At 52.0% G+C, this 27881-nt stretch overlaps 2 protein-coding genes across 2 annotated transcripts in view; both read right to left on the reverse strand.

Moving 5' to 3' along the window:
• Positions 1-1598: 1598 nt before the first annotated feature.
• DDOST (dolichyl-diphosphooligosaccharide--protein glycosyltransferase non-catalytic subunit) lies at positions 1599-12338 on the reverse strand. Its single transcript, XM_012439909.3, has 11 exons — positions 12129-12338; positions 11812-11922; positions 5869-5955; positions 5462-5565; positions 5227-5321; positions 4436-4529; positions 4047-4195; positions 3120-3267; positions 2333-2453; positions 2101-2207; positions 1599-2008 (listed from the first exon to the last, which is right to left on the reverse strand). The coding sequence occupies exons 1-11, from the start codon at positions 12280-12282 to the stop codon at positions 1859-1861; spliced, it is 1320 nt and encodes a 439-aa protein (XP_012295332.2). The 5' UTR covers positions 12283-12338; the 3' UTR covers positions 1599-1858.
• Positions 12339-15141: 2803 nt separating this feature from the next.
• Positions 15142-27881, reverse strand: part of KIF17 (kinesin family member 17) — a 39596-nt gene continuing 26856 nt past the window's right edge. Inside the window, 7 exon segments of the mRNA XM_064363704.1 lie at positions 15142-15396; positions 16671-16788; positions 19913-19959; positions 19962-19982; positions 21630-21888; positions 23978-24209; positions 26889-27100. Coding sequence (XP_064219774.1) covers positions 15218-15396; positions 16671-16788; positions 19913-19959; positions 19962-19982; positions 21630-21888; positions 23978-24209; positions 26889-27100 — 1068 coding nt within the window. The 3' untranslated portion in view covers positions 15142-15217.

A 27881-nucleotide genomic window follows, 5' to 3' on the forward strand; every position in this document is an offset into this window, starting at 1 on the left:
GGTCTGTGAGTAGTGAGGGTGGGAGTCAAGAGATAAGATGGCGCAGAGAGGGTTGGTTAGCCAAAGAGAAGGCCTCAGGCTTGGCAAATGGAAGAACCTGAGTCAGAGTTCAGTCTGCAGCTGCTAACTCTACCTGTGCAATTTGGGATGAATCTTATAACCCGTGTGGACTTAAGTTCTCTTGCCTGTAAAACGAAGAAATTGGTATAAACCAGGAGTTGGCCACCTTTCAGGTTGTGACAACTAGTCTTCCTTGTGGCACAAAAGCAACCCTGAGCACATAATAAGTGTGGCTGGGTGCCAGGAGAACTTTATTGATGGACACTATGTTTTATTTCCATGTGTCACTAGTCTTTTCAATCATTTAAAAATGTAAGGACCATTTTCAGCTCACAAGTCATATACAGGTTGCAGGCTAGATTGGCCCACACACCAGTTTGCCAGCCTCTGGTCTAGATGAATTTGAGGAACCTAACTTTACAAAAAAAAAATTTTTTTTTAAAGTGAACTGATCACTAGGTCTGTTTGTGTGTCCATGCTGGAAAAAAAAAAAAATGTGGTAAGCTTATCCCTGTGTAGGAAGCCAAAGGAATGCATTCTCTTCACCGGTCAGGAAGGTAACTCAGGCTTGATTGCAGACTTCAAAGCCCTGTCTTCAACCCTTGCCCTGTCCTCAGACGTCTGAAAAGTTAGTGGCCAAGCTGATGTATTATTAGAGGAGGCTGAACTGAGGAGGGGTAGGCCTGCATCCACAGCAGAGAGGATCCAGGCCAAGGCACTGGGAGTTTGGCTGTGACCTTTGCCCCTAACACAAAGAACTTGTTTGAAGGCGGCAGCGTAGCATGTCTGCATTTGCCACCTGGACGAAGGCAGCCATCAGCATGGGTCAGCACATTCAGTTACGGGAGTGGGAAACGTCCACTCGAGGCTTGGGAGGTGGGGGCCTCTGTGTTCCCAAGCTGTGCATCCTGGACCAGCTACTGACTTAATCCCGCATAGCGAAGGTGACTGATGATGAGCAGTAAATAAGTGTGGGGATTTAAACTTGAGGGTTTCCCTTCCGACTAGCATCTCTTACAGGAATTGTGAAATATTAAATGCAAATTTACAACTGCAGACGATGTATGTGCCTTGAACTGAATATTTAGTTTTAAGAATGATTCTTATATGCTGAAGGTGAGAACATTTTGTGGGCAGGTATCAACATTGGGGAAAAGATTTCACATATAACTAACAACTTCTTTATACATGATTTTTAGAACATGGCTATTGCCGAAACAAAGCAAGGTGGACATATGCAGTTAAGGTTCCCTTCCACCAAGCCGTTCTAGCCTCTTCTCTTACCCGGCTCTAGCTATCATCTTTCTAGATTTCCCATGTCAGTGAGTGAGTCCCACCCCTCGGTCTACTAGCAGCTTTCTTGTATCCTTTGAGGAGACCTTAGGAAGCACCACCATCATCATTTCACAGTTGTTAAAGACAGGCCAGTCTTAGGCAAAATTTCACAAAGCCACTTTTAGGATTTTTTTGTATCCAGTCAGTCATCACCAAACAGCATCCCCATCCCCAACCGTAAGCAAAGCAGGACAGGGGCCAGGTGAAGTTTGAGGGCAACGTCTCTATTTCAGAAACAAGAGTGACTTCACATATGAAAAATGCCACTTTTAGCAATTCAAAGTGGAAAACCTTACTTACATAAAAATTATCCCCTGACTCCCACCCCTTGGCTCTGAGTGTCGCATCTCCCACAGAGGTAAAGTTGTGCCATTTTCCCATGGCTTTAAACAAAGCAAAACAAAAAACACCAACCCCCGCTCCCCGTTCCCACACCGTACGGAGTCCCAGGCCTCTGGGCCCCTCAGTCGGATTTCTCCTTCTCCTTCATGTGCAAGAAGACGATGCTGAAGATGAAGAGCCCCAGCATCATAGAGAAGGCGCTGGCGTAGTAGGGGTAGGCCGAGGGGATGAAGCGCTCGTACTGTGTGTGCTGGAGTGGCCGCACAGATACCTGCAGGAGGACAGAGGTGGCAGGTCCTGGCCGCTGCACAGCCTGGGCAGGGCACATGCTAGCTGAAAACAGGGACTGTGACCTGTGCATACCTGAGTGGAAGAGTACAGGTGTGTATAGCCTAGCCGATTGTAATCCACTTTAAACTGGAATACACCGTACACATCAGGCAACTTGAACTGAACGCTGTATTTGCCACCTGTGGAAGAACCAACACGAATAACCGGGAGGGGTTTCCCAGAGCCTTTCCCGGTTGGGCCTCTGGAGAGCAAGTGAGGCCCGGGGCGGTTTCCGGCAGCATCCTCGTGTAGGAGCTGCACTCACCTTTCTTCTTCAGGAAGGTCCTCACAAAAGGATCGATGCGGACGAATTCCAGCTGAATGTCATCACCGTCAAAGGGGACCCATTTGCCATTTGAGAGCTGCTGGATCACGATGCTGTACTCCTGCGATAAAAGGCCAGGTTAGCCAGGGCTGGCCGTGACTGGAGGTGTGCCACCACCTGCAGGCAGAGCTGCACTTAATTCCCCCCCAGTGCACATGGCAGGAGCGCCCAGGAGTTCAGAAGACCTGCAGATGCCCCTGCCACCCAGCCCTGATCGGTAACCAGTCTTTCTCCTCAGCAAGGTTAATGCCCCCGACACAGCAGCTCTGCTTCTTCTTTGCAGGCCCAGATTCCTTCGCACAGTATTCATGGCCCATCGAAGTCTGGACCCAACCACCTTCCTGACTCAGAATGTGCCAGACACTTTCAAGCATTCATGCTTCCATATTCCCTTTCTCTCCCCTAACAAACTCATCCTAATGATCTAACTGAAACGTTGTTTCTCTTGTAAATCCAACTTTCTGGGCAGAGTTAATCAGTGAAGCCCCTCCCACTGCTGCCCCCTATAGCAAATACACACACCTCTTCAGAAGAAGTGCTCCCATTAGGACATCAGTTTTCGTACCAGGCTCTGCATCTCACCTGGCCTGCTTAGGTGTAGGGATTAACTTATTTATCTTTATTTATGCCCTTTAGGTCAACACAGAAATATTCGATAAGTACTTCTGAGCTGAGCTCAGTCAGCTTGGCAGAACCCTGGGGCCCTCACACCCCAAGCACCTCTTACCACTAGGTCAGTGACAGTGTAGGCATTGGGTGGGGCTGTCTCGCCCACCCGATGATGGGACACAGGCCCCACACGTAGGACACCCTCCTCCTTGAACACCCAGCGGGAGAGGGCCACAGCTAGCTCATAGTTGCCTGTCTGGGAATACCTGCAGGAGGGAAACAGGAGAAGTCTGAGCACCAGAGCCACCTTTTTTCCAGTGGTGCCTGACGGGCAGGACACTAACGTCCACCATGACAGTGCCCTAACGAAGTTCTGCCTGTAGGCCTTGGGCACCAAGGGACCCATGATTAAAGGGAACACAGAAACGAATGAAAAGATATGGGGGGTGGTGCGCTGGGTGTCATTTGCACAACAAACACACAACTTTCTAAAAGCAACAGTGGAGGTCAGGGGTTAGGGACCTCAAGATAAGGCACTACTACTATAGAAAATTGTAAGTGCCGACCGGGCATGGTGGCTCATGCCTGTAATCCCAGCACTCTGGGAGGCCGGGGCGGGAGGATCACAAGGTCAGGAGTTTGAGACCCGCCTCGCCCATATGATGAAACCCCGTCTCCACTAAAAATACAAAAAAATTAGCCGGGCATGGTGGTGGATACCTGTAATCCCAGCTACTTGGGAGGCTGAGGCAGAATTACCTGAACCCAGGAGGCGGAGGTTGCAGTGAGCCGAGATCATGTCACTGCACTCCAGCCTGGGCAACAGAGCAAGACTCCGTCTCAAAAAAAAAGAAAAAGAAAAAGAAAATTGGAAGTGTCAATACCAGCAATATAGCAATAAAGTCCTGAAATAATCTGACAGCACCTGAAACACTCAGCCTCTGACACTTTTAGCTAAAAGCCCCCTCCTCTCCCTTCTGAGTCCTCCCCATATACAAAGACTGAACCACCTAAATACCGGGCCCCTAAGTCTCCCGGCAGTTACCTCTGGGAGCCGGGCGTGGCCTTCTGCACTGCTGAGTTGAAGAAGGTGTCGCTGAAAAAGTCGAGGGAGCCGCTGAAGATGACTCGGGCATTGTTCCTGGCTTGGAGCCCAGCAATGAGGAGGGTGTTCTTCCCCACCGCATGCGGATACTGGGAACAGAACGAGGTTGTTACCCAGGCGGTTCCAAGTCAGGGAAGGTTGCCATGCCTCCCGAGCAAGAGGACAGCGAGCCAGACCAAAATGACCCTGGCCCTACCTGAAGGGGAGCCTGAGACCACAGGGCTTTTGCCCATGCCACACCCCATCAACCAGTCATTTCCTCCGCCTCAGCCAAATGTGCTGTTCTGCTTCATTCTTATTTCGAAGCCTCAAGGCTGTGAGGCCCTCACCTGGGTGATAGGCTTGTCTGGGAAGAAGGAGTAAGAGGTGGAAGAGCCCGTGAGGATGTCCAACACCAAAGGGTTATCAGGATCGGCCACCATCCTGCAGCAGGACGAGAGCAGCCCAGCACTGGCCCCAGGAACTGAGCCCCAGGACACGGGATCCCCAAGCCAGTTCTTCCCAGGAATGAATCCTTTTTTCTTAACTGCCAACCACTTAGCTCTTGTCTTGCTATAAAAATGGAGTTTGACTTTTTTTTTTTGAGACAGATCTCGCTCTGTCCCCCAGGCTGGACTGCAGTGGCACAATCTTGACTCACTGCAACCTCTGCCTTCTGGGTTCAAGGAATTCTCCTGCCTTGGCCTCCCTAGTAGCTCGAACTACAGGCACGTACCACCACGCCTGGCTAATTTTTATTTTTAGTAGAGACAGGGTTTCACCATATTGGCAAGGCTGGTCTTGAACTCCTGACCTCAGGTGATCTGCCCACCTCAGCCTCCCAAACTGCTGGGATTACAGGTGTGAGCCACCATGCCCGGCCAACTTTTTTTTTTAAGAGAGAAGGTCTCACTACGTTGCCCAGGCTGGTCTCAAACTCCTGGCCTCAAGCAATCCTCCTGCCTAGGCCTCCCAAAGTGCTGGGATTACAGGAGTGAGTCACTGCACTCGGCCTTGGCTTAATATAATAAATCTCATTTATATACCCCCAAATAATTACAATTCTGGCTTGATTTCCCAAAAAAAATTAAGTGACCCCTTCTTCCCCCAGGTTTCTGCTAGCCTCTCCCTACTCACGCACCCAACACCTCGAAAGAGGATGGGATTTAGAGATGATTTCCCAACGATGGTTGGGGCCTTCAGCAGGTTCTCAGTGTCAGCCACGATGAGCGTATGCTGCAAAGAGCAGGCAGAAAGCAGGGTGGTGAGGAAAAAGTTCCCCAAGTCAGGGCGTACCTCCTCACTCCCTCTCGGTTTTTGGCTAAGCCGAGTTTTGCCATATGTGCCTGAAACCTGGAAGGTGACAGCCTGATTACCTGGCCGAGGTCTGAGATGTCATAGTTGTGATGGTCAATGACAGCCGTTTTCTCCTCGTCAAACTCGATCCCGCACTCACTGCCCAGCTCTCGAAGAGGGTCACCTGCACAGACCCAAAAGACACCTGGCTAAGCCCTTACCGGGGACCTTGGGCCAAGTGTCCTGGCTTCCTTGTGACTCCCTCTCTGCCAGTCAGCCCCAGTGCCCAGCAGCCCCAAATGGAGCCCTGGACAGCAGCATGTTATTCTGCCTCCAGGAGTCAGAATCTGAACTAATAAAACAGTTCCCTCACCGACTCCCAAGCTAAGGCCCACCCAGTCAATGCTAATTTGGCAGCTTCTGTTTGAAAATCTCTCCAACTCCCTGGAAGAGTAGAAAGCACCAGAACCTCCCAGGTCGGACTCACCAATGTCTGAGCTGGCAGCTACCAGCACACTGCCTCCACCGTCAATAAAGGCACTGATGGTCTCCACGTTGATGTTGCCTCCAAAATCTGAAAGCAGGCACCAGACACAGTGACCCAGAGGTCTCCTCTCTCTGCTCCTCTGACACTGGCAGGGAGGGGACAGGAAGGGCAGAGCGGCCATGATCACTGGCAGAGAAGCACCCTTTGGAGGCCACAATAAGGGAGAGGCTTCCCACACCACATCCCAGAAAGGGTCATCCTCCCAGCGTGAAGACTCAAAATGATGGCTTGGACTTAGAAACTTCTGGAGGTTTGGAGGAAATGGTCAAACATCTACTAATAACACTGGTCAAACAAGCTGTGTGTATTTCAAGTCACACAGGAAATATGCATTTAGGCATGTCGCACTGCCCATATTTCATGAAACAGCTTGGGTCAGGCTCATCACCTGCACCTTTCATGCTAGTGACATTGATGACTGGAGCCAGTTTCCAGAGCCTGTCAATTCCACTCCGTCCAAATGGTTTGAGGAAGAGCACTTCTGCATCTCGGGGTGATGCCATCACTTGATACCAGTACTCCCTGGTCTGGCATGAGTCAATTTTTCCCCTATGAATCCTACAGATTCTATCCTGACATCCCCAACAGAGCCACCCAGTGCACTGCTTTATAAAAAGTGATCACCAAAAGGGCTCATTAATTTGTAACATTTGTAACTGTGAGATCCTATCCTTTTTTGGTCAATTAATTGGGTCATGTGACTACTGCCATAAGCTTCTAAAACTAGCACTGGGTGGGGCTACTGAGGCTCCAGAGTCTCCCCGAAGTATACTCTGATGTTGAACCTAAGGTCATGAAGGGAGTCTCAGTAATCCATTTTCTCATTAAACAAGGAATTCCTGTGAGCCGAGAAGAAAAACAAAGTGGACAATGTGGGAGGGGAGCTCTTAGGCCAAGGTTGTTCAGGGAAGACCTGACAAGTGACATCTGAGATGTAAGAGTGAGCCAGGCAGTCTGTGGGGTAAGAGGATTCCCAGCATAGCGAACACCAGGTGCAAAGTCCCCAAGGTGGGTGGACATGGTCACCAGCAAGGGGCCCAGTGCAGCTTAGCTAGAGAGAAAGGAGTGAGCAGCAGGAGGCATGGCCGGGTGAAGTGAGGGCACGGGCTGCACAGGGCTCTGCACCCCACACGAGGCTCTACCGTGGGGAGCCACCAGAGGATTCCCAGCAGGATCCTTGCAGGATCTCATTCCTATTTTTCAAGGACGATCCCGGCGGCGGGGTAGAGACTAGGGTTTGAGGGTAAGAGTGGCTATGGTGATGGGTGAGAAGGCCACTGTGAAAATCTAGGCAGTGAAGAGCGCTGAGTCAACCTTGGAGCAGAAACGGAGGGAGGAGTGGCAGGCTTCCATGCCTTCTGATGGCACAGCCGCAGGGCCTGCTGATGGTTCTACAGGGGCATTAGAACAGTGCCAAGGGGCCTGGCTGAACAAGCGGAAGGATGGATGTGCCAATTTACTGAGACTGGACACAGAAGTGTGTCATTAGACCCCCAGTAGCAGGTGGAAATGAGTCCATCAAACGACTTTGTAAAGATCTAAATATGAGAAGAGCCCTGTTTTTGAGGGGTAATCCTCAACAGAAAATAAAAAGCGCCTTAACTGACCTTCAGGCATACTCAGAGACTCCTCTTTTTTCTACCTCTACCTCTCATGCTACATTCAAAAATCCATCTCTCCACTCTCCTTCGGAGAGGCCAGGCAGTCCTAGACATTCCAAAAGTAGCCTACGGCACAGTGCAGTGGTTTGCAATCTTGGGCGATTCTGCCCCTCAGAGCAATGTCGGGAGACATTTCTTCACTGTCACAGTAACAGGGAGGTGGCTACTGGCATTAGTGGGCCGAGGCCTGGGGCACTGCTAAACACGCTACAGTACGCAGGACAGCCTCACTGTAAAAAATTATCCAGTCTGAAACGTCAAGAGTGCACATGTTGAGAAACTTTTATAGAGTAGACAGAACACGGGCTTTGAAACTGAGACCACCTGGGGTTAAAACTAGGCAAATCCCGCCAGGTACAGTGGCTCACGCCTGTAATCCCAACACTTTGGGAGGCTGAGGTGGGCGGATCACCTGAGGTCGGGAGTTTGAGACCAAGCCTGACCAACATGGAGAAACCCCATCTCTACTAAAAATACAAAAAAAAAAAAAAAAAAAGCCAAGCGTGGTGGCACATGCCTGTAATCCCAGCTACTTGGAGGCTGAGGCAAGAGAATCACTTGAACCTGGGAAGCAGAGATTGCAGTGAGCTGAGATCACGCATGGCACTCCAGCCTGGGCAACAACAGCAAAACTCAATCTCGGAAAAAAAAAAACTAGGCAAATCCCTTCACTCTTCTGAACCTATTTCCCCATCTACAACAAGGATCTAGTTTCTCCCAGGTACAGAAGATGCGCTGAAAATTTATTCCCTTGTAGCCATGACTGCCAGTGACCTGGGAGCCTTCCGATGCCAGAGAGGGCAAAGAAGTCACTGGGGCATGGAGAGGGCAGCCAGCCAGCACTCACACACCTGAGAGGGTGATGGTGACGGCGGTCACGGGACCAAAGCAGGGCCCTGGGAGCAGGCACCAAACCCCCACCGTGAACCGTACCCCACAGCCTTTCCCCAGGAATGCCTGAGAGGATTTCGCAGCAGCACCTTCCAAAGTGTGGAACCCACTCCACCAGAGGCAGAAAAAGTGGCAACAGTAATGCGGGAACCGGGCTTTAAATAACCTTGAATCTCAAAGAGAGAGAGTTACTCTCCTTCCTTATTTTTCAAGCTTTCTCCATCAAAGAGAATGTCTTAGTTTGATACTAGATGTTAGAACTTCTAATGCTTGCTTATCTCCTTTTTCAAGAGGGAATCTCAGGTTCAAAGCCTTCAGCAGGCAGCAGTATCTGGCTAGAACTTAAGGGGGTTGTTTTTATTCTATTTATAGTTACCTTCTACGTACATCGAGTGACGACACTGGATTTCCATTTTCAGTAGTGATTCTGGGTTCACTATTGGTTCCCTTTTAAAACGACATTTTTAGTTTTTCTTTTCTATTTTTTTTGAGACAGGGTCTTGCTCTGCCGCCCAGGCTGGAGTGCAGTTGGCATGATCTCAGCTCACTGCAGCCTTGACCACCAGGGCTCAGCAATCCTCCTACCTCAGCTTCCCCAGAAGCTGGGACTACAGGCATGCGCCACCACACCTGGCTAATTTTGTTCACTTTTTGTAGAGACGAGGTTTCACTATGTTGCCCAGGCTGGTCTGAAACTCCTGGACTCAAGCAATCCTTCTGCCTTGGCCTCCCAAAGTGATGGGATTACAGGGATAAGCTATCATACCTGGCCTTTTTTTTTTTTTTTTTTCCAAAGCAGGTCAATTTGAAGACAAATATTAGGTATTTATTAGCACAGAAGATATATAATATGGTAAAAATCATGAAGGACGTGTGCAAATGACTAAAGTTTGGGAAACACTGTTTTACCCTCTCTGCCGTTTCTCACACCAACAGTATCCTCTGTCAGCCCTCTCCCGATCGGTCTCATTCACTGCTTCTTTCCTTCCAACCTATACGAGCCGACAGTGCCTCCACTTCATCTTACACCCTGACACAGGGTTTGGTAACTCATTTCAAGCCTTTATTTTTATTTCCTCAAAAACAGACTGAAAGAGTTCTGTAAGGCCAGTTGCCTTGCCGGGAGCTCGGACGCACACAACCCCCCCCCACTTTTTTTTCCGAAAGCTCGGACATGCTCGGACATATTCCCTTCTCCCCTTCTCACACAGCCTGGCCTTCCCTTAAAGAACCCAGTATGCAAGCGGGGTCTTGTGATTCTAGCCAATAGCAGCCAAGTCTTTCTAGCCAATAGCAGCCGAGTCTTTCTAGCCAATAGCAGCTGAGTAATTCTAATCAATAGCAGCCAAGTCCTGTATGCAAACAAAGGCTTGTAACCTTACCCAATAGTAGTCCTGCTCTCCCACAACCAATCGAGCTCCTTCACTCCCTATAAAACCCCACATCTGAGAGGAGTCCGCACGACTTCTCCAGCCCCTCCTGTCCGACCGCAGAACCTCACCCGGGAGCCTGAATAAACACTTCATATTGGATCTTCTTGTGCTGACCTCAGTTTCTTCTTTTTAAACTCAGCAAGAACCCAAGAACAAACCTTACAAATTCCTCAAGGGCAGACTCCCTGTCCTTAAGATCTCACCCAGTCCACTGTATGGTACCTATTTCAAAGTTTCAAACACAATAAAAACTTGGCGAACACCAGTTACTGCACTGAAGGCTCCATTCACCTGCCCAGTCATCTGAAGCTTTCAACTTGTACCAATTTAGGGTGACATCTACCTAACTACTCCTGCCTTCAAAAAGCCAATTCCAAAAGCACATGTTGTTGCAAGGGAGTTGGGAGTAACACAGTTAAGTGACAGAAGCCTAGGAAAATACTTCAGGGATTTGGCGAACCGAATCTCACGTGAACTACGGAGAATAAAGAAGCCGCATCCCAGTTATTCAGTCCCAGTTATTCAGGAGGCTGAGGAGGGAGGACTGGAGCCTGGGAGATCGAGGCTGCAGTGAGCCATGATCGCACCACTGCACTCGGCCTGGAGGACAGAGCAAGACGCTGTCTCAAAAAAAAAAAAAAAATGCTGGACGTAGTGGCTCACGCCTGTAATCCGTAATCCCAACGCTTTGGGAGGCCGAGGCGGGTGGATCACGAGGTCAGGAGTTCAAGACCAGCCTGGCCAAGATGGTAAAACCTCGTCTCTAATGAAAATACAAAAAAAATTAGCCAGGCGTGGTGGCAGGCACCTGTAATCCCAGCTACTCAGGAGGCTGAGGCAGAGAATTGCTTGAACCCAGGAGGTGGAGGTTGCAGTGAGCCAAGATCGTGCCATCGCACTCCAGCCTGGGCAACAGAGCGAGACTCAGTCTCAAAAAAGAAAAAAAAAAGGGCACCAATGAAGAACTTCCTAAGCTTCATCAACTGAAAGGAGGAAGGCGGTCCTGTCTTACCCAGACAAGGAAAACTTGTGTCTTCTGAGAAAAAGATAAACTGAAGCAAATAAAGAAGAGAATGACTAATATGCTCATCAAAAAAGTATGGCCAAAGAGAAATGGCCAAAGAAGCTGGGGATGTTCAGTCTGGAGGAGAAACAACCAAACAAGCTATGATTTTTTGAAGGCTATGCCTCCAAGCCAGACAAGCATTAGATTTTTTATCTAAGATGCTGGAGAGCATAAGAATAAAATAAAGCAAGAGACAATATTTGTTTAATATAAGAACTTCTTAACAGAATTGTCCAGTGGTGGATTGGATTGCCTCATAAAACAGGAATACTCAAGTATAAACTGGATAATCTGGCCAAGATACTCATTCTGTTGAATAACTAGCCCTCTGCTAGGCTGCTGGATGTATCTATCCAGCCTCAAATGGGAGGAGGGATGGGGTGGTAGATAATTGCTAAGCCTCTTTTTTCAGCCTGAGACTATGAATCTATCTGAATTTTTAAGATCAACTGCCACAATGCACAATGCCTCTTTATAGCAATCCATATGAATAACAGGCCATTTCCTTTTTCCACCCAGGCAAACCCAACCCAGGAGCTTTCCATGTTTCTATCAGGCCCTTTACAGAGTAAACTCCCTTCTCAGTAGAGCAGCAGGGCCCTGGGTTCCATGGTCTACAGCAACACTTAACCCCACAATCCTTAGCTGTGTCTTTTAGAAAGATGTCCCCTCCTGGGCTCAGGTCAGAAATTAACATTTTCCTCTTCTCTGGTAGCAGCGCCCAGGACTGGCAACCCATCCTGTGACCCAGGACATGGCAAGAACCAAAAGAAAGCAACCCATCAGTCCCGGGTCTCGAATCCCAGTGCTAGGGGCGAGGTGGAGCCCTTACCTTCTACCGAGGGGGAGAAAATGATGAGATTGTCATAGAGGAACTCCCCATACTTAATGAGAGACAGGCTGGGGTCATCAGCGGTCTTGAATGTGAGCTCAAAGCCCCGGTCTGGACAAGAAAAACACAGGTAGTTGAGGAAGAATGGACGCGAAGGGAAACCCCTGCTGCAGACATCGCGGACCCGCACTCCAAGCGGCAAACCAGACCCGGGCGGCCTGCTCCAGGAAAGGGAGTGGGAAGGAGAATGGTCAATGCCCTCGATGCCGTTCCAACCCCAGGCCCCTACACGCCGCCCCCTCGGACCCCGCTCTCACCCTTCAGGCTCCGGAAGAAAAGCGAATGAGTCTCCCGCAGGTTGAGGTTGTCCAGCAGCACTAAGGTGCGGGGTCCGCTGGCGCAAACCGCGCCAAGCAACGGCAGCAGCAGCCAAAAGTGGGCCCAAGCCCGGGCGGCGGTGCTGGGCTCCATCTTCCTCCGCCTGCCAAAGAACCGAGCACCTGGACACCGGAAGTACCCCGTCTACGGTAGCCCAATCGCGGCTAGTGGCCGTGGAGCATCACCCGGAAGTGATAGGCATACGCCGGAGCTGGGCTTCCGGAGTCGGAGCTTTGGCGGTAAGGAGCAGAGAGCACCACCGGAAGTGTCCTGTGGGTGGCGAATTCCTTGAACCCTATTGGTGGAAGTGGATCAAGGCCCCGCCTCCCTAAAGAAAAGACTCAATCCTAGAGAGACAACTCTGCAGCCTCGGCCAATCAACGAGGCGGGGCGCCCAAGCCGGCCTCCCGCCCCTAGTCGGGAGCCCGCTTCCCGCTGAAGTGTGTCTTCCCTAGACTTGACAGTCGCGTCCTGGACAGGGTGTGGAGCCATCTTCTCGCTGGCGGGATCTTCGCTGGGCCTGGAAAGGCTCGGGGCCAGGAACTGGGCTCACCCCCACCATCTCTAGGGAGGAGGGGTTGGAAGAATAAGATCAGGGCCAGGGCACTTGGAGCCTCGTCCCTGCCGCTCGCGGCTCCAGGGGCCATGGCACGTACGGGCCTGTCCTGTCCTGCCCAGCTCGGTGGCCCACGCTGGAGACTGTGGATGGGCAGTGGACTAGCCTAGCGATGGTTCAATTTCCAAGCTGCATCCCTCACTAGCCATTACTCGGGCATTGCACTTCTCTTCAGGACGGTTTCCCTGGCTGTAAATAAGGCTAAGGACGAGGTCCAGCTCCGCTGCATATCTGTGTGCCTTAGGAACAGCCATCTAATTATCTCATCTCTGTGCTCTTGGGAGGAACCAGGCAGATTCTGAAGCTCTTAGCGCCGGGCCAGACTGAACATCCATCCAGTAACGTGGGCTCCGAGCTCTTCTAGGTTAATACAGAAGCCACCCCGGTCACCTCAGAGCTGCCTTTGTCTACCAAGGATCTAAGTAAAAACTACCACAAGCAGCTCCAAGGCGTCCACTGTCCTCTGGGTCCCAACCACAATCCTTAGGCCAATGGTGACAGCAATTGGAGAGAGAGAAGGTAGCAGTTCCTTTCTGACACTTGTCCACCAACCCAAGAATGGGGCAAAAATCAAAACCTCCCTCCCTGCATCTTCTTAACAGACTCGACTTGCTCTCCATTCCCACTGGCTCCACCCCAAGTTGAGCCTCTGGCCCCTGGCTCCTGCACCCTAATTCTTGCTCCCAAGCCCAGCCCTTCCACCCTCGACACAGTACCACATCCACCCACCTCCAATTCAGAGCCAATGGTGTTAAACTTTTTAGGAGTCTGTCACAGCTCAGGGACACCCCAAGACTCTTCGCTCTCAGGTCTCCACCTACACTCATCTCAGCAGCCTCCTCCCCTCTCAGTCCTTGCTCAGGGCTTCCATGGAACAGGAATGGCCCAGCCTTTAACACTCTGAGTTCCACACCTCCTGCCTTTTGCTATGCAGTGCTCTCCACCAGAAGCACCCTCCTTACACCCCCATCTTAAACCTCTGAACAGCTGCGCTCCAGCCTGGGCAACAGAGCTAGGCTCTGTCTCAAAAAAATAATTTTTTAAAGTCCTGATCTCATCTGCTCTGACTCAGGAGGCACTGCCACCTGCCTCTGGCTGGACATCTCTGTGGTTGTCTAAGCACCCCCACCCCAGCTTCTCAAGAGTGTGAGCTCCTTGGCCCAGGCATATGGCTTGTGGAAACTGATCCGAAATAGGCAGGAGGAGGACTAACACAGAGCACCTGCTATGCCCCAGGAGCTTTACATTCTATCTCATTTAATCTTCACGTTAACCCTATGAGGTACGCTTTAAGTACTATCTCATTTAATCTTCACATTAACCCTATGAGGCGGGTGTTATCCCCATTTCACAGATGAGGCTCAGAGTGAAATGAGGTTCCAGGACTGTGGCAAAGTCCAAGCCTTTTCCCTTAGATAGTGGGGCTCCCCCACAGGACAGGCCTGGGATACTGTGGGCAAGGGGAGGGCTGTGTCCTAGGTAGCCCCCTATGTGGGCACAAACAGGGTGGCCTGGTTTCATTTCTGGCTATGTCAGGACACCCAGTCCCAGCACAGCCCCCAGGACTGTCAAAACCTGGGCCCTTTTCTGGCCTCAGGGAGACATGGCCCTATTTTCCACAGCAATGGGTCTGCTTTCCTGGGTCACAGATCCTTCGAGAATCTAATGAAAATCCAGACGCTCTTCCCAGAAGAATGTACTCACGATTGTAGGGAGCTGCAGCAACTCTGGAGGTCCCAGGCAAAGAACCCTTGTTCCAGAAAGAGCTTCCCTGGGGCAGCCAGGCCACAATGGCAGGGAGGGGCCCCAAGTGACACTGTCAGAGGGTCAGAGAAGGGGAGCTTGTCTTAAAAGCAGTTTATTGGTCAGTTTAATGTGGAGTTGCCTTCCCTGGGCCGCAGTCCAGCCAGGGGTGGGCAGTGCAGGAAGAGCTGCTGTGGGACCCCTGTGCCACCCCATGGAGCAGGGCAGTTCTCAGGAAGTGGGCCGGTCAGACAGAGGCACAGTTCCTTCCCAGCTGATATTGAGCTTCCTTCACCTGGCAGTTGCTGCCCACTCCACCAGGGCTGGTGAAGGCCGTGAAGCAGCTCCGAGGCTTTGAGGCAAAGGCCAACACTGGTGGGCATGGGTGGTGGGCATGGGTGGTGGGCACAGTGGCAGGTGAGCAGACAGAAACACTGACGTGGTGCAGGCCTCTCCAAAGAGGACAGTCCAGCCTCTGAGGGGCTCCTGTCCCAGGCACAGGTGGGCTCTCTGGGGAACAGGGAAGGCAATGTGTCTTCCCAGGGCTAAGGGAGCCCTCCGGCCCCAGAGCACTGTGTGGAGGTCGGGGGGAGGCCTGGCTGGGGCTGCCCTGGGAGGGCCTGGTAGTCTCTAGAAGCCCATAAGGCAGGCAACGGCGGGCAGCTGTGCTCACAGAGGCTCACTGCCAAAGTTGTTTTTGCTTTTCTTACGCTTGGCCTTGGTGAAAGGGATGTTGAGGGACTCAAGGCGGAAGGGCCGGGGCTGGGGTATTTCAGGGGCCTGGGTAGGGGGGATGGCAGGGTTGTTGCTGAGTGGGCAGCTGAGGCCTGGTGGCGAGTTGTGATATGCTGTGGAGAAGAGGGGCAGAGGTGCTGGAAGTCAGGAGAGCAGGGATGGAGAGAAAACGCCCCAGTGGGGAGGGTGGGGAGCCTGGCCCGCCCCGCTCCCTCCCTCCTGCCCAGCCAGAGGCCCTGGCCTTGCAGCTGGGACCCCAGGCTCTGTGAGGCTGCTCTGGCTGAGGTCTGAGACCCAGCAACTATGTCAGCATCCAAAGGGGCTGGGCTGGGAGTTGGGGCTTCCCAAAGCCTGATCTCAAGCCAGACGAGCCTGGGTTCAAAGCCCAGCTCCACTGCTTCCTGTCACCTCAGAGAAGCTGCTTCATCTCTGAGCCTCAGTTTCCTCATCTGCTACATGGGCACAATGCCAGGCACTCAATTAATCCTATTTCCACGCCCCACCCCCCCATTCCTCAACTCTACCCATGCTATCTCCTAAATAACTTCAATATATGGAACTAAAATTTACTCTTTTTTTGAGACAAAGTCTCACTCTGTCATCCAGGCTGGAGTGCAGTGGCACAGTCTCGGGTCACTGCAACCTCTGCCTCCTGGGTGTGATTCTCCTGCCTCAGCCTCCTGAGTAGCTGGGACTACAGGCACGTGCCACTACAGCCTGGCTAATTTTGTATTTTTAGTAGAGACAGGGTTTCACCATGTTGGCCAGGCTGGTCTTGAACTCCTGGCCTCAAGTGATCCACCCGCCTCAGCCTGTCAAAGTGCTGGGATTATAGCCATGAACTACCTTGCCTGACTAAGATTTGCTTTGTATTGCTATTTTATTGGAAGCTCTGTGGGCTTTGCTTTCAGTTTAAAAGCACAGAAAATGAAGTGATGCTTAATTTTTAAAAGCGTGTTTTGCATTTATGGCCCTTGATAAGTGAAGTCAATCTTCATTTGGAGGAAGTCACAATGCTGGTGTGTGACTTGCCAGGAAGCTGGCGCATAACTAGTGAGACCTAAACCCAGGCATCCCCAGCCAGGCCTCTGAGCCATGCGCTGAGTGCCAGAGGAGACAGGGGTGGAGCAAAGAAGAGACTCTGTATTGAACACCAGGGCCCGGTCTGGGTGTTTCTGCACCTTATCTCACCTAATCCTGAGAAGTTGGTGTTACCCTCCTCATTTTGTAGCTAAGGAAACTGAGGCTCCGAGAGGGAAAGGAATTTCTGAACCCAGGTCCAACTTCAAAACTACCCCCTTCATGCCTCTCCCAGCTATGTGGAGAGGGTGGGGGCAGGGGAGGGGCTGTCCCCTCACTGTCCCTTCAGTGAATGAGGGACACTCACTGAGGCTCTTCCTGGCATCCGTGCTGAGGATCTGGCTGGCCCGCTTAGACCGGAAGTAGTTGCTGGCGATGTTTTCACTGTTGCTCCGACTGAGCATGAGCCTGTAGCGGTCCTCCTCCTGCTGAGATGCAGATGCCCATGGTCACCCCCTTCGTTTGTGCCCCTGGCACAGGGCTCAGCAGCCTCTGGCATCCTGGGGCAGTAGGGGCCACCCCAAGCCTCCCCCAGGTTGTCACAGGGCTGGAGCAGGCTCTGCCTACTCTGGTGTATCCTACACCGTAGACCCTGGACTCATGGGTGGGATCCCAGGCGGCTTGGGCTGGGAAGTCACAGTCTCCAGCCAAGCCTGCACCTGACCTCCCCTTCCTTGAGATGGGAAGGGCCTTATTCCATCCTACAAAGCTCAAAACAGGGTGTCCTGCCAGCTCCCACAGGGGCCAGGGTGATGCACAAACCCCAAATCTATCATGACTTGTTCACAAAACAGGCAATACGATACTATCCTTGGCTCACAGGTGCATTTGTGATCATTAGAACTGGAATACTAATCTTTTTATCACCAAGGGCTATTATTTTTCACCACTATCATGGAACTTGTTTTCTTCAGTCTAAATCTCCTTTTTCAGGGAATTGTCCTTCTCCCACTTGATGGTTCCAGTGGAGTGAGCATTCATAGTGCCCAATACTACGTGTGACTCCCAGCCGCTTGCTACACAGCTGGACATATGACCCAGACTGCACCAATCACAGAACCACATCTTCCTAAACACAGTAATTGGTCCAACAGTAGGCCCATGACCCAGGCAGAGCCAATCAGAATCTCTCCACAAGCTGTAGTTTAGGGATTCTTTAAGACAATGGTCTCCAACCCCAGGCCATGGACTGGTAGCAGTCCATGGCCTGTTAGGAACTGGGCTGCACAGCAGGAAGTGAGCGACAGGTGAGCAAGTGAAGCTTCGTCTGTATTTACAGCTGCTCCCCATCACTCCGGTTATTGCCTGAGCTCCGCCTCCTGTCAGATCAGCAGCGGCATCAGATTCTCAGAGGAGCAGGAACCCTATTATGAACGTGCGTGTGAGGGACCTAGGCTGCCCGCTCCTTATGAGAATCTAGTGCCTGATGATCTGTCACTGCCTCCCATCACCCCTAGATGGGGCCATCTAGTTGCAGAAAAACAAGCTCAGGGCTCCCACTGATTCTACATTATGGTGAGTTGTATCATTATTTCATTACATATTACAATATAATACTAACAGAAATGAAGTCCACATTAAATGTAATGCACTTGAATCATCCTGAAACTATCCGACCCCCTAGCTGTCCCAGTCTGTGGGAGAATTATCTTCCACAGAACTGGTCCCTGGTGCCAAAACGACTGGGGACAGTTGCTTTAACAAACCAGGCCTCTCTTCCTTTTGGATCACCAATGGCCAGCAGCCATCCTTCTGGCCATATGGAGAAAGCCTGCAGCTAGCATACCAAGGGAAGAAGGAACAAGAGGTGAAGACAGACACAGACCCCGACTGTTTCAATCCCTAGATCCAGCCATGCCTGAAACTGCTCCATTTACATGAACTAAAAAATTCCCTATTTTTCTCATGATTGTTTGCTTTGGCATCTCCCTATCACTTGGAGCTGAAAGCATTCTGACATAACCTCTCTGTGGTCCCAGATTAAGAATGTCTTTTTTCCTGGCAGCAACTTGCCCTTTTTTGAGAAGCTGCCAGTCAAGCTTTAGACCAGCATGAGTGGCCCCTTGCAGCCTGAGTTGCTCAGCCAGAGATGTTTGGTTGGAATTCATTAGCCTAGGAGTGGCCTTATCATAACTATAAAGGTATATTCTACGTGGGTTTTCTGAAATATTTGTAATGGCTTAAGGTAGAATCAGCTAATTATGGCAAACAGACCAAATCTGGCCTGCAGACTGTTTTTGTAAATAAAGTTTTATTGAAACACCATTCATTCGTGTATTACCTGTGGCTGTTTTGTGCTATAGTGGCAGAGTTGAGTGGTTGTGACAGAAACCATGTGATTCACAAAGCCCAAGATATTTATGATCAGGTCCTTTACAGAAAAAGTTTGCTGACCCCTTATTTTGAACAAACTCTGAGTTTCTCTATTAACTTAGCTTGCAGCTACTGTCCCCAGCAGCTGCCAGAGGCCCAGACACAAGGACACCAGCAGGGGGTCCAGCTGCCTGGGTCTCTCTCTGGTGGCTCTGCCTAGCCTGAGGCTCTGTAAACAACAACAACTTTCACATCGTTGTTCATGGACTTGTGTCATGGAAGCTGTGCCTGCAATCCAACCCTTGATGACCAGGCCATGCCAAGGGACCTGTGGACCCCTGCTGGTGCCCTTCTGTCTAAGCCTTTGGTGGCTGCTGGGGACAGCAGCTCCTAGCTAAGTTAACAAACTTGAAGAGTTTCACTGAAAATACCTCTGCTTGGCCGGGCACAGTGGCTCATGCCTACAATCCCAATACTTTGGGAGTCCGAGGCAGGCAGATCATGAGGCCAGGAGTTTGAGACCAGCCTGGCCAATGTAGCAAAACCCTGTTTCTACTAAAAATACAGAAATTAGCCAGGCATGGAGGCGGGTGCCTGTAATCTCAGCTACTCAGAAGGCTGAGGCACGAGAACCACTTAAACCCAGGAGGTGAAGGTTGCAGTGAGCCAAGATCATGCCACTGTACTCCAGACTGGGTGATGAAGTGAAACCCTGTCTCCAGAAATAAAAAAGAAAACACCCCTGCTTTAATAACATGCATTTCTGTTGCACTACGAAATATAGGAGACAGGTTCTTGCCACTGAGCTTAGAAAAAGAAAAAAAAAAAAAAGACAGAATATGAGAGAGAGGAAAATAAAGTGACAGGAATCTCAATTACTGCTTCATGAACCCTCTGAGGACGCTTTTGGTCTAAGGATACCAGCTGGGGCCCAGGAAACCGGAATTTGCTGCTTGTCCTCTGGGTTTGAGGCTGAAGCCTCTGTCCTTCACCGGCAAGATGCGCCACCGGGAACTTGGTCTTTATGACTGTGAGTGCCTTTGAATGAGGGCCAGAGGGGGTTGAGGGTCTAGGTGCCAATGGAGGGACGTGAAAAGGATCCAGCCTTGGCCCCTTCTTTAATCCTTAGGCGGGAGGAAAGTAGAAGACCAGCTCTCTGCAGTAGTGCTGACCCATGGCACTGCGGGCAAAGCCCTCCCATCCCCAACGCCCCACTCCCTCTCCCACGGTCCTCACCATGTTCGGCTCGCCGTTATCTGCTGCAGAGGTTTTGTGGGCTGGTTGTTCTGTGGCCCAGTTGAAACTGCTGTGAGAAAACAAAAGCTGAAGTCGCTGCTGCCTGGTGCGAGGCCCAGAGGAGGGCGCGGGTGGAGGTGGGGGTCAGGCCTGGCTCAGGCTTCAACAGGGAGGACACTTCCCAGCCCAAGCCAAGGGAGGATTTTAAGAAACAGCAAGAGGGGCTCAGATACTGGAGAAGCCCCTTGCCTGCTTCCAGGCAAGACAGCAGGCGAGGGACTTGGAAGCCCGTGGCAAGGGTGGAGACTGACAGGAAGCCTGCTACATCCCAGAGCATGTGGGAAATGGAGCAGGCTGGGGTCTCAGCAGGGAGGGTGTCAATGCCATCTATAAACATCCAAGATTTCGGACCTGGATGAACACTCTGACCAAGAGGGAGGACTCCTGGCAGGCACTGTGGGCTCCCCACATGGGCAGAGCCAGCTCTGTGGCTGGAGAAAGCCACAGCATGCCTGGCTTTACTCTGAGACTCATCAGAAGCGAGAAGGCCTTCAAGGTCATCTTATCAAACCCATTCTTTGTAAAGAAGCCCAGAGAGAGACAGTGATCTTTGTAAGGTCAACAGGAGGTCAGCAGCAAGAGTGGAAGTAGAACCAGGCCTGAAACTCTGAACTGTAGGTTTCGACCAATGGTCCTCCCACTCACTGCTGCGACTGTGACTCTGGACCCTCTGAGATTGTGTCCTCATATGTGAAATGGGTAGAAAACCTTACAACAGTCCTTCTCAGGGCTGTTGTAAGGATGAAGCAGCGACCATGCTGATTAGGGTAATGCCAACATAGCAAGCACTCGCTATGTGCCAGGGACTGCTCTAAGGGTTTTATGTGTATTAATCCATTTCTGGTTTTTTGGGGGGTGGTTATTTGTCTTGAGACAGGGTCTCACTTTGTCACCCAAGCTGGAGTGCAGGGGCACGATCTTTGCTCACTGCAGCCTTGACTTCCTGAGCTCAAGCGATCCTCCTGCCTCAGTCCCCCAAGTAGCTGGGACTACAGGTATGCACCACCAAACCTGTCTAATTTTTGAGACAAAGTCTCATTCTGTTGCCCAAGCTGGAATGCAATGGCACGATCTTGGCTCACTGTAACCTCCGCCTCCCGGCTTCAAGCGATTCTTCTGCCTCAGCTTCCCAGGTGATTGGGATTCCAGGCGCCCATCACCACGCCTGGCTGATTGTTGTATTTTTAGTAGAGACCAGGTTTCACCACATTAGATGCCTGGCTAATTTTTGTATTCTTTTTTAAAAACAGGGTTTCACCATGTTGGCCAGGCTGGTCTCAAACTCCTGGATTCAAGCAATCCACCAGCTCCAGCCTCCCAAAGTGATTACAGGCATGAGCCACTGCACCTGGCCTATTAACACATTTCAAGCCTTACAGCAACTTTAAGAAAGGTGCTGTTATTCACCCCAATTTCACAGATGAGGACACCGAGTCCCAAAAAGGTCACACAGGAAATGGTGCTGCCAGAATCCCAACCCACATCCGTCTGCCTCCAGAACACACTGCTTTCTCAGAGTCCCGATGTGTCAGCTACCCAGGGTCACGTGTCTGCTACACCCACAGTCTGCAAGGAGAGGCCCACGCTCCCTGCCAGTCTGCAGGATAGTGAACCGTGAAGGAGGGAGGGAAGGGCAAGGGCCAGCCAAGCTCCTGACCTACTGGGAGGCTGGTTTTGATGATGGCGGGCTGTGGGATCTTCCAGAAGCCGTTATGTTCATCCCAGCAGGACTCACGCCGAATCTTCTCAAGGTTGCTGTAGTTACAGTCCCTGCGAATCAGGGGCTGCACCTGCTCCAGGAGCTGCTGCAAGAGCATGGAGTCGCGCTCCTGCCGGCGAATGGTGGCCAAGTAATCGATCTTCTCCAGCTGAAACTCGGACTGCAGGTCCTTGATCTCCACCTCTGCAGCCCGAAGCTGAAAGCAAAGGACGACAAGCAGTGAGCAGGGAAAGATACGTCCCCTTCCGTCTAACCACCCTGTCCACTCACTGTCCTGCCGACAGCCAAGCATCGCCTGTTCATTGGCCTGATCAGCCATCCATTCTCATCCCCACCATCCATCCAGCCATCCTTCTCTCCATCCATCCACCTTCTCTCACACCCACCCATCCTTCCAGCCGTGCAATCACCCTGCTGCCTCTCCACCCAGCATTTAAATGAGCACCTAATTGTGTCCCCCCAGCCCTGCAAAATGTAGGGGAAAAGTCGATCAGCAACTCCAACAGGCAGCCCTGTCACTACCCTCATTGTACATTTTATTCTGGAGCCTTTGAGAAGTCCCCACATCCAACATCACAGTTCTCCCATCCAAGTACTAACCAGGCCCGACCCTGCTTAGCTTCCGAGATCAGACGAGATTGGTTGCGTTCAGGGTGGTATGGCCGTAGACCCAACATCACAGTTCTAAAGGAACTCACAGAATTGCACAAGTGACTTCTCCAAGGAGGGCAACAGGCCCAAACTCTCTGACCTGATGATCCTCACTCTCCCACTGCCACAGCCCTGTGTTACGGTGTGACAAACACTGGACCTAAGAGTAAGACCCACCTTGATCTGATCAAGGGTTCCGATTCCTTTGGTCTCCTGCTCAAGTCTGCCAGACTGGTCCCCTGGTCCCTCCTGAGCACAGGTGACTGCCAGCCCCAGCTGGAACCACTCTGAGCCCCACCAAGACACCCAGGTGCACAGTCTGTTTCCACAAACAGCAGGTACAGTTTGGTTAGTAAAGAAGGATGTAGGGCCGGGCCCGGTGGCTCACGCCTGTAATCCCACCATTTTGGGAGGCAGAGACGGGAGGATCTCTTGAGGTCAGGAAACCAGCCTGGCCAACATGGTGAAACTCCATCTCTACTAAACATATAAAAAATAGCTGGGCGTGGTGGTGCACGCCTGTAATCCCAGCTAATCGGGAGGCTGTAGCAGGACAATCGCTTGGACTCGGGAGGTGGAGGTTGCAGTGAGTCAAGACAGCACTACTGCACTCCAGCCTGAGTGACAGAGCGAGACTCTGTCTCAAAAAAATAAAGAAGAAATGAATCAAGTTGTGCATTTGTAATTTGTGCACTTAATCATTAACAAAAATGAAAACACAAAAACAGAGTTGTCTTGCCCTGGCATTCTCTTCACAGTACTGACCACTCCTTCATATTCTCTTGCTTACTTCTCCACTGTGTTATTTCTTACACAACACATACACACATGCATGCACACACGCAACATACACACATGCCTACACACACACACATAACACACACACTAGGAGGCAAGCTCCATGACGACAGGGACATAATCCATCGCTGTGACTGCTCTGCCTGCCAGCATCGGAACAGGGTGTGTCACACAGTAGGCACTTAATAAACGCGTTCCAGCCTGGGCAATATGGTGAGACCCTGTCTCTGCAAAAAATTAAAAACATTAGCCAGGCGTGGTGGCACACACCTGTAGTCTCAGCTACTTAGGAGGCTGAGGCAGGAAGATGGCTTGAGTCTGGGAGGTGGAGGCTGCAGTGAGCTGATTGTACACTGCACTCCAGCCTGGGTGACAGAGAGAGATCCTGTCCCTAAAAGTAAATAATAAATGCTGGCCAGGTGTGGTGGCTCATGCTTGAAATCTCAGCACTCTGGGAGGCCAAGGAGGGTGGATCATGAGGTCAGGAGTTCAAGACCAGCCTGATCAACATGGTGAAACCTTGTCTCTACTAAAAATACAAAAATTAGCCAGGCGTGGTGGTGTGTGCCTGTAGTCCCAGCTACTTGGGAGGCTGTGGCAGGAGAATCACTTGAATCCGGGAGTCAGAGGTTGCAGTGAGCCAAGATCGAGCCACTGCACTCCAGCCCGGGCGACAGAGGGAGACTCTGTCTCAAAAATAATAATAATAATAATAAATGCCTGCGTGCTGTGTAAAAAGTAGAGGGCTGCCAGGCTTCCCACAGGTGTAGTGATGCCTGGATCCGAGGGTCTCGCCCACCTCTAGGAGCCCGGCTGGGGGCTGCCCCAGGCCTCACCTTCCTCTGCATCTTCTCCAGCAGCTTGTGCTTGGCCCACACTTCCTCCTGGATGGAGTCGTATACATTGAGCAGCACCCAGTCCCTGCTGTCCTCATCCGCGTTCTGCAGCGTGGCCACCAGCTGCTTCCTGCGCTCGTCTGCGTACCGCTTGCGCCGCTTGTGCTTCTCCTTCAGGTCCTTGTTCTTGGCCTGCTCTCCACCCACCACCTGCCGCTCCAGCAGCTGCAGACTGCCGGCGCCGCGGAGGAAGCCAATGAGACAATCTCCGCCTGCCGTCCAGCAGGCTCCAGGCTATGTGTGGGACCACCAAATCCTTCCAACAGCCCCACTTCACAGGGAGGGAACCAAGGCTCGGCCACAGGACACTGGTTGCTCAGGGTCACAACCAGATTCCTGCCCAACAGCAGTGGTGGGTCAGGGCGGGAATCTTCCTGTGGGCTCAGCTAACCCATCCCTCACCTGCTAACCTCCCAGGCTGGGGGTCCCCGAAGCTGAGTGGGCTTGTTCTGTGTCTGAGGTCACTGGCATGATTTGAAGAACCCTGGGCTGTGAAAAATGCTCAATATACTCAGTGCACAATATTTAATCAGGCAGGAACATGTACAATACATGGTTAAGACTATTTATGTCCAAAATGCTCAAAAATGGTTAGAGTTTTGTCCTTTAAAGGTACAAATTTGGCCAGGCACAGTGGCTCACTCCTGTAATCCCAGCACTTTGGGAGGCTTAGGCGGGCAGATCACCTGAAGTCAAGAGTTTGAGACCAGCCTGGCCAACATGGTGAAACCCAGTCTCTACTAAAAAATATAAAAATTAGCTGGGCGCCTGTGGCAGGTGCCTGTAAGTCCAACTACTCAGGTGGCTGAGGCAGGAGAATCACTTGAACTCAGGAGGCGGAGGTTGCAGTGAGCCAAGATCACGTCATTGCACTCCGGCCTGGCGGACAAGAGTGAGACTTCATCTCAAAAAAAAAAATGGTACAAATTTTAGGCTGGGTGCGGTGGCTCACACCTACAATCCCAACACGGGGAGGCTGAGGCAGGCGGACTGCTTGAGACCAGCCTGGGCAACATAGAGAGATTCCGTCTCTACCAAAAAAAATAAAAATCAATAAAAATGCACTAATGCCAAAAAAAAGGTACAAATTTTAAATACAGAGAAAGACTTATGGGAACTCCCACCTCACTGGCTAATGAAGCGCCACAAACATGTTTCAAACCCCACCTTTTTCCAAAGGGAGTGGGTAGGTTAGACCCAAAGGCTCGCTAAGGATTTACAGGAGGAGAGGATCATGCTCAGGAGAAGATGGAGCTTTGCAACCCGAGCAGCCAGGCTCTGGCAGCTTCAGGCTTGGCTCCATGCTCCACGGCAGCCGGCACAGGAAGGAGTCACGTCTACATCACCGTTCTGTTTAAAATCCTGCTGTGGGGCTGGGTGCGGTGGCTCATGCCTGTAATCCCAGCACTTTGGGAGGCTGAGGCGGGTGGATCATGAGGTCAAGAGTTCGAGACACGCCTGACCAACATGGTGAAACCCCGTCTCTTCTAAAAATACAAAAATTAGCCCGGTGTGGTGGTGCACACCTGTAATCCCAGCTACTTGGGTGGCTGAGGCAGAAGAATCGTTTGAACCCGGGAGGCAGACATTGCAGTGAGCTGAGATTGCGCCACTGCACTCCAGCCTGGGTGACAGAGCGAGACTCTCGTCTCAAAAAAAAAAAAAATCCTGCTGTGGGCCTCCATCAGGATGAAGCCCAAGCACTCGAGGAGGGCACACAGAGTCCTCCCTCCATCTCCCCTGCACCCCACCCGCTCACTCCAGCTTCACTCACTGCTCGCATGTCTCTAAAAGCCCCCGCCAGGTCCCACCTCCACCCCTTTGCAGGTGCTTCGCTCTGTCTCTAGGATGCCGCCCCTGCAGCAAACCTTATTCGTGTTTCCTCTTCTGTGAAGGCTCCCAGCCTTCCCTCCACACCACACTGGAAACAACCAGGACACGTGCCAAGTGTGTGCTATGTGCCCGGCACAGGGCTGCCACGCTACAGGTAATGCCTCATTTTCACCCTCACTGCAAGCTTCTCACTCTGGGACTGGTATCACCCATTCTGAAGATGGGCAGCGAAGGCACAGAGGTTTCAAGTAGGCCCGAGGTGGCAGAGCTCGTGGAGGAGGCAGGCTGGCAAGTGCCGGAGAGCAGGGCTCTCCTGGCCAGGCCTGTCTTCTGCCGTGGCCTGGGGGCCCTTGCGGGTGAGGCAGCAGCTCACTCATCCTTGGGTCCTGTGCCCCGCACTCAGGAGTTGCTCAGTGAAGTGTTTGAACTGTGGTCTCTGGGACTGGGTCTCCCCCTGCTGAACCCCTGGATGACCGTGGCATGGAGGTCAGACTGACATCATCATTAACAGAAGTGAGAACAAAGGCTCAGAAAAGTTAAGTAACCTGACAAAGCCACACAGCAAGTGAGGAAAGCCCAGCTCCGCACATGGTCCCAGAAAGGGCCTGCGGATGGCTTGTCCTGTGGGTGAGTGGGTCTCACATCAGGGAGGGCACTGGAGGCCAGGGGGCTGGGGGCTCAGCTGGGACAGGAGAAAAGCCTGCGACACCCTGCCCTGGGATTCCTGAAACCTGAAGGTGGGGCCCTGCCAAGGCCAGGAGGGTGAGACGCCCTCACTTTCTCCCTAGAGTGGCTGCTCCCCAGTAGGCCTGACAAGGGATGCTGGTGGCAGCCTGTGGAGCTTCCGGAGCAGAGCCCTGCCCACCCAGTCCCCACTGCACCTGGAGAGGGGATCAGGGCTGCCCCACCCCATTAGAAGGGAGAGCTGGGAGGAGCTATGGCGCCCCCACTCAGTCCTGGAAGGCAGCCCCTTCCCACCCCCCGCCGGCTCCTGCCAGCCCCATGCTCTGCTGCTTACCGGGCCAGCACCTGCTGTTGGTCCACAACAGGCAGCAGGTCGCCGGCCAGCACTGCCACCTCCATGCCCACGCTTTCCCTCCTCACGTCGGCCATGGCTGGCGGGGGCTGAGGCTGAGCCCCCGGGGCCACTGGGGCCTCAGCCTCTAACCCCACGCCAGGCTCTGCTGTCGGCACCACCTCCAAGGCCACTTCCGAGACCAGATCCACCTCCTGAGTGTGAAGAGAAACCCAGGTGGAGGTGGGAAGGCCGCCCCCGCGATGGCTCCCAGGCGAATCTGTCTCAGAACACGGCCGTTCCACTGGCTGCAGCCGGGACAGATCACCTCTGGCTCGGGGACATCAGTGACACAAAAACACGCCCTATTGAGTTCTTTTTGTTGTTATTTCTGAGGCATGGTCTCACTCTGTCACCCAGGCTGGAGTGCAATGCTATGGTCTCGGCTCACTCCAACTTCCGCCTCCCAGGTTCAAGCGATTCTCCTGCCTCAGCCTCCTGAGTAACTGGGATTACAGGCGCCCGCCACCATGCCCGGCTAATTTTTGCATTTTTAGTAGAGACAGGGTTTCACCATGTTGGCCAGGCTGGTCTTGAAATCCTGATCTTGTGATCCGCCTGCCTCGGCCTCCCAAAGTGTTGGGATTACAGGCATGAGCCACTGCATCTAGCCCCCTGTTGAGTTTCTTACTGCCGCCATTCCCACTGACACCCCCAAGCTGGGACCTCCCACAATCCAGTCTCGACAGGCAGCCAGTGCCATCTTAAAATAGAAAGCAATGGCATCCCGTTCCCGGTGAGAGCCCTGCACGACTTCCCGTCATGTTTGCAGAAAAGTCCAGTTTCCTCCTACTGGCTCCCTGCCTCCACAGCCTCCCCTGCCACCCTGGCCTCCATTTCCATTGCTGAGAAAGTCAAGGTCCTTCCAGTCATAGGACCTCGGCACTTGCTGTCCCCTCTGCTTGCTGCTTCCCCTGCCCCTCCTTCATGCCTGGG

The sequence above is a fragment of the Aotus nancymaae genome, unplaced genomic scaffold (assembly GCF_030222135.1).
Source record: "Aotus nancymaae isolate 86718 unplaced genomic scaffold, 86718_ANA_hifiasm-v0.15.2.pri h1tg000053l, whole genome shotgun sequence".
Taxonomy (NCBI): Eukaryota; Metazoa; Chordata; class Mammalia; order Primates; family Aotidae; genus Aotus; species Aotus nancymaae.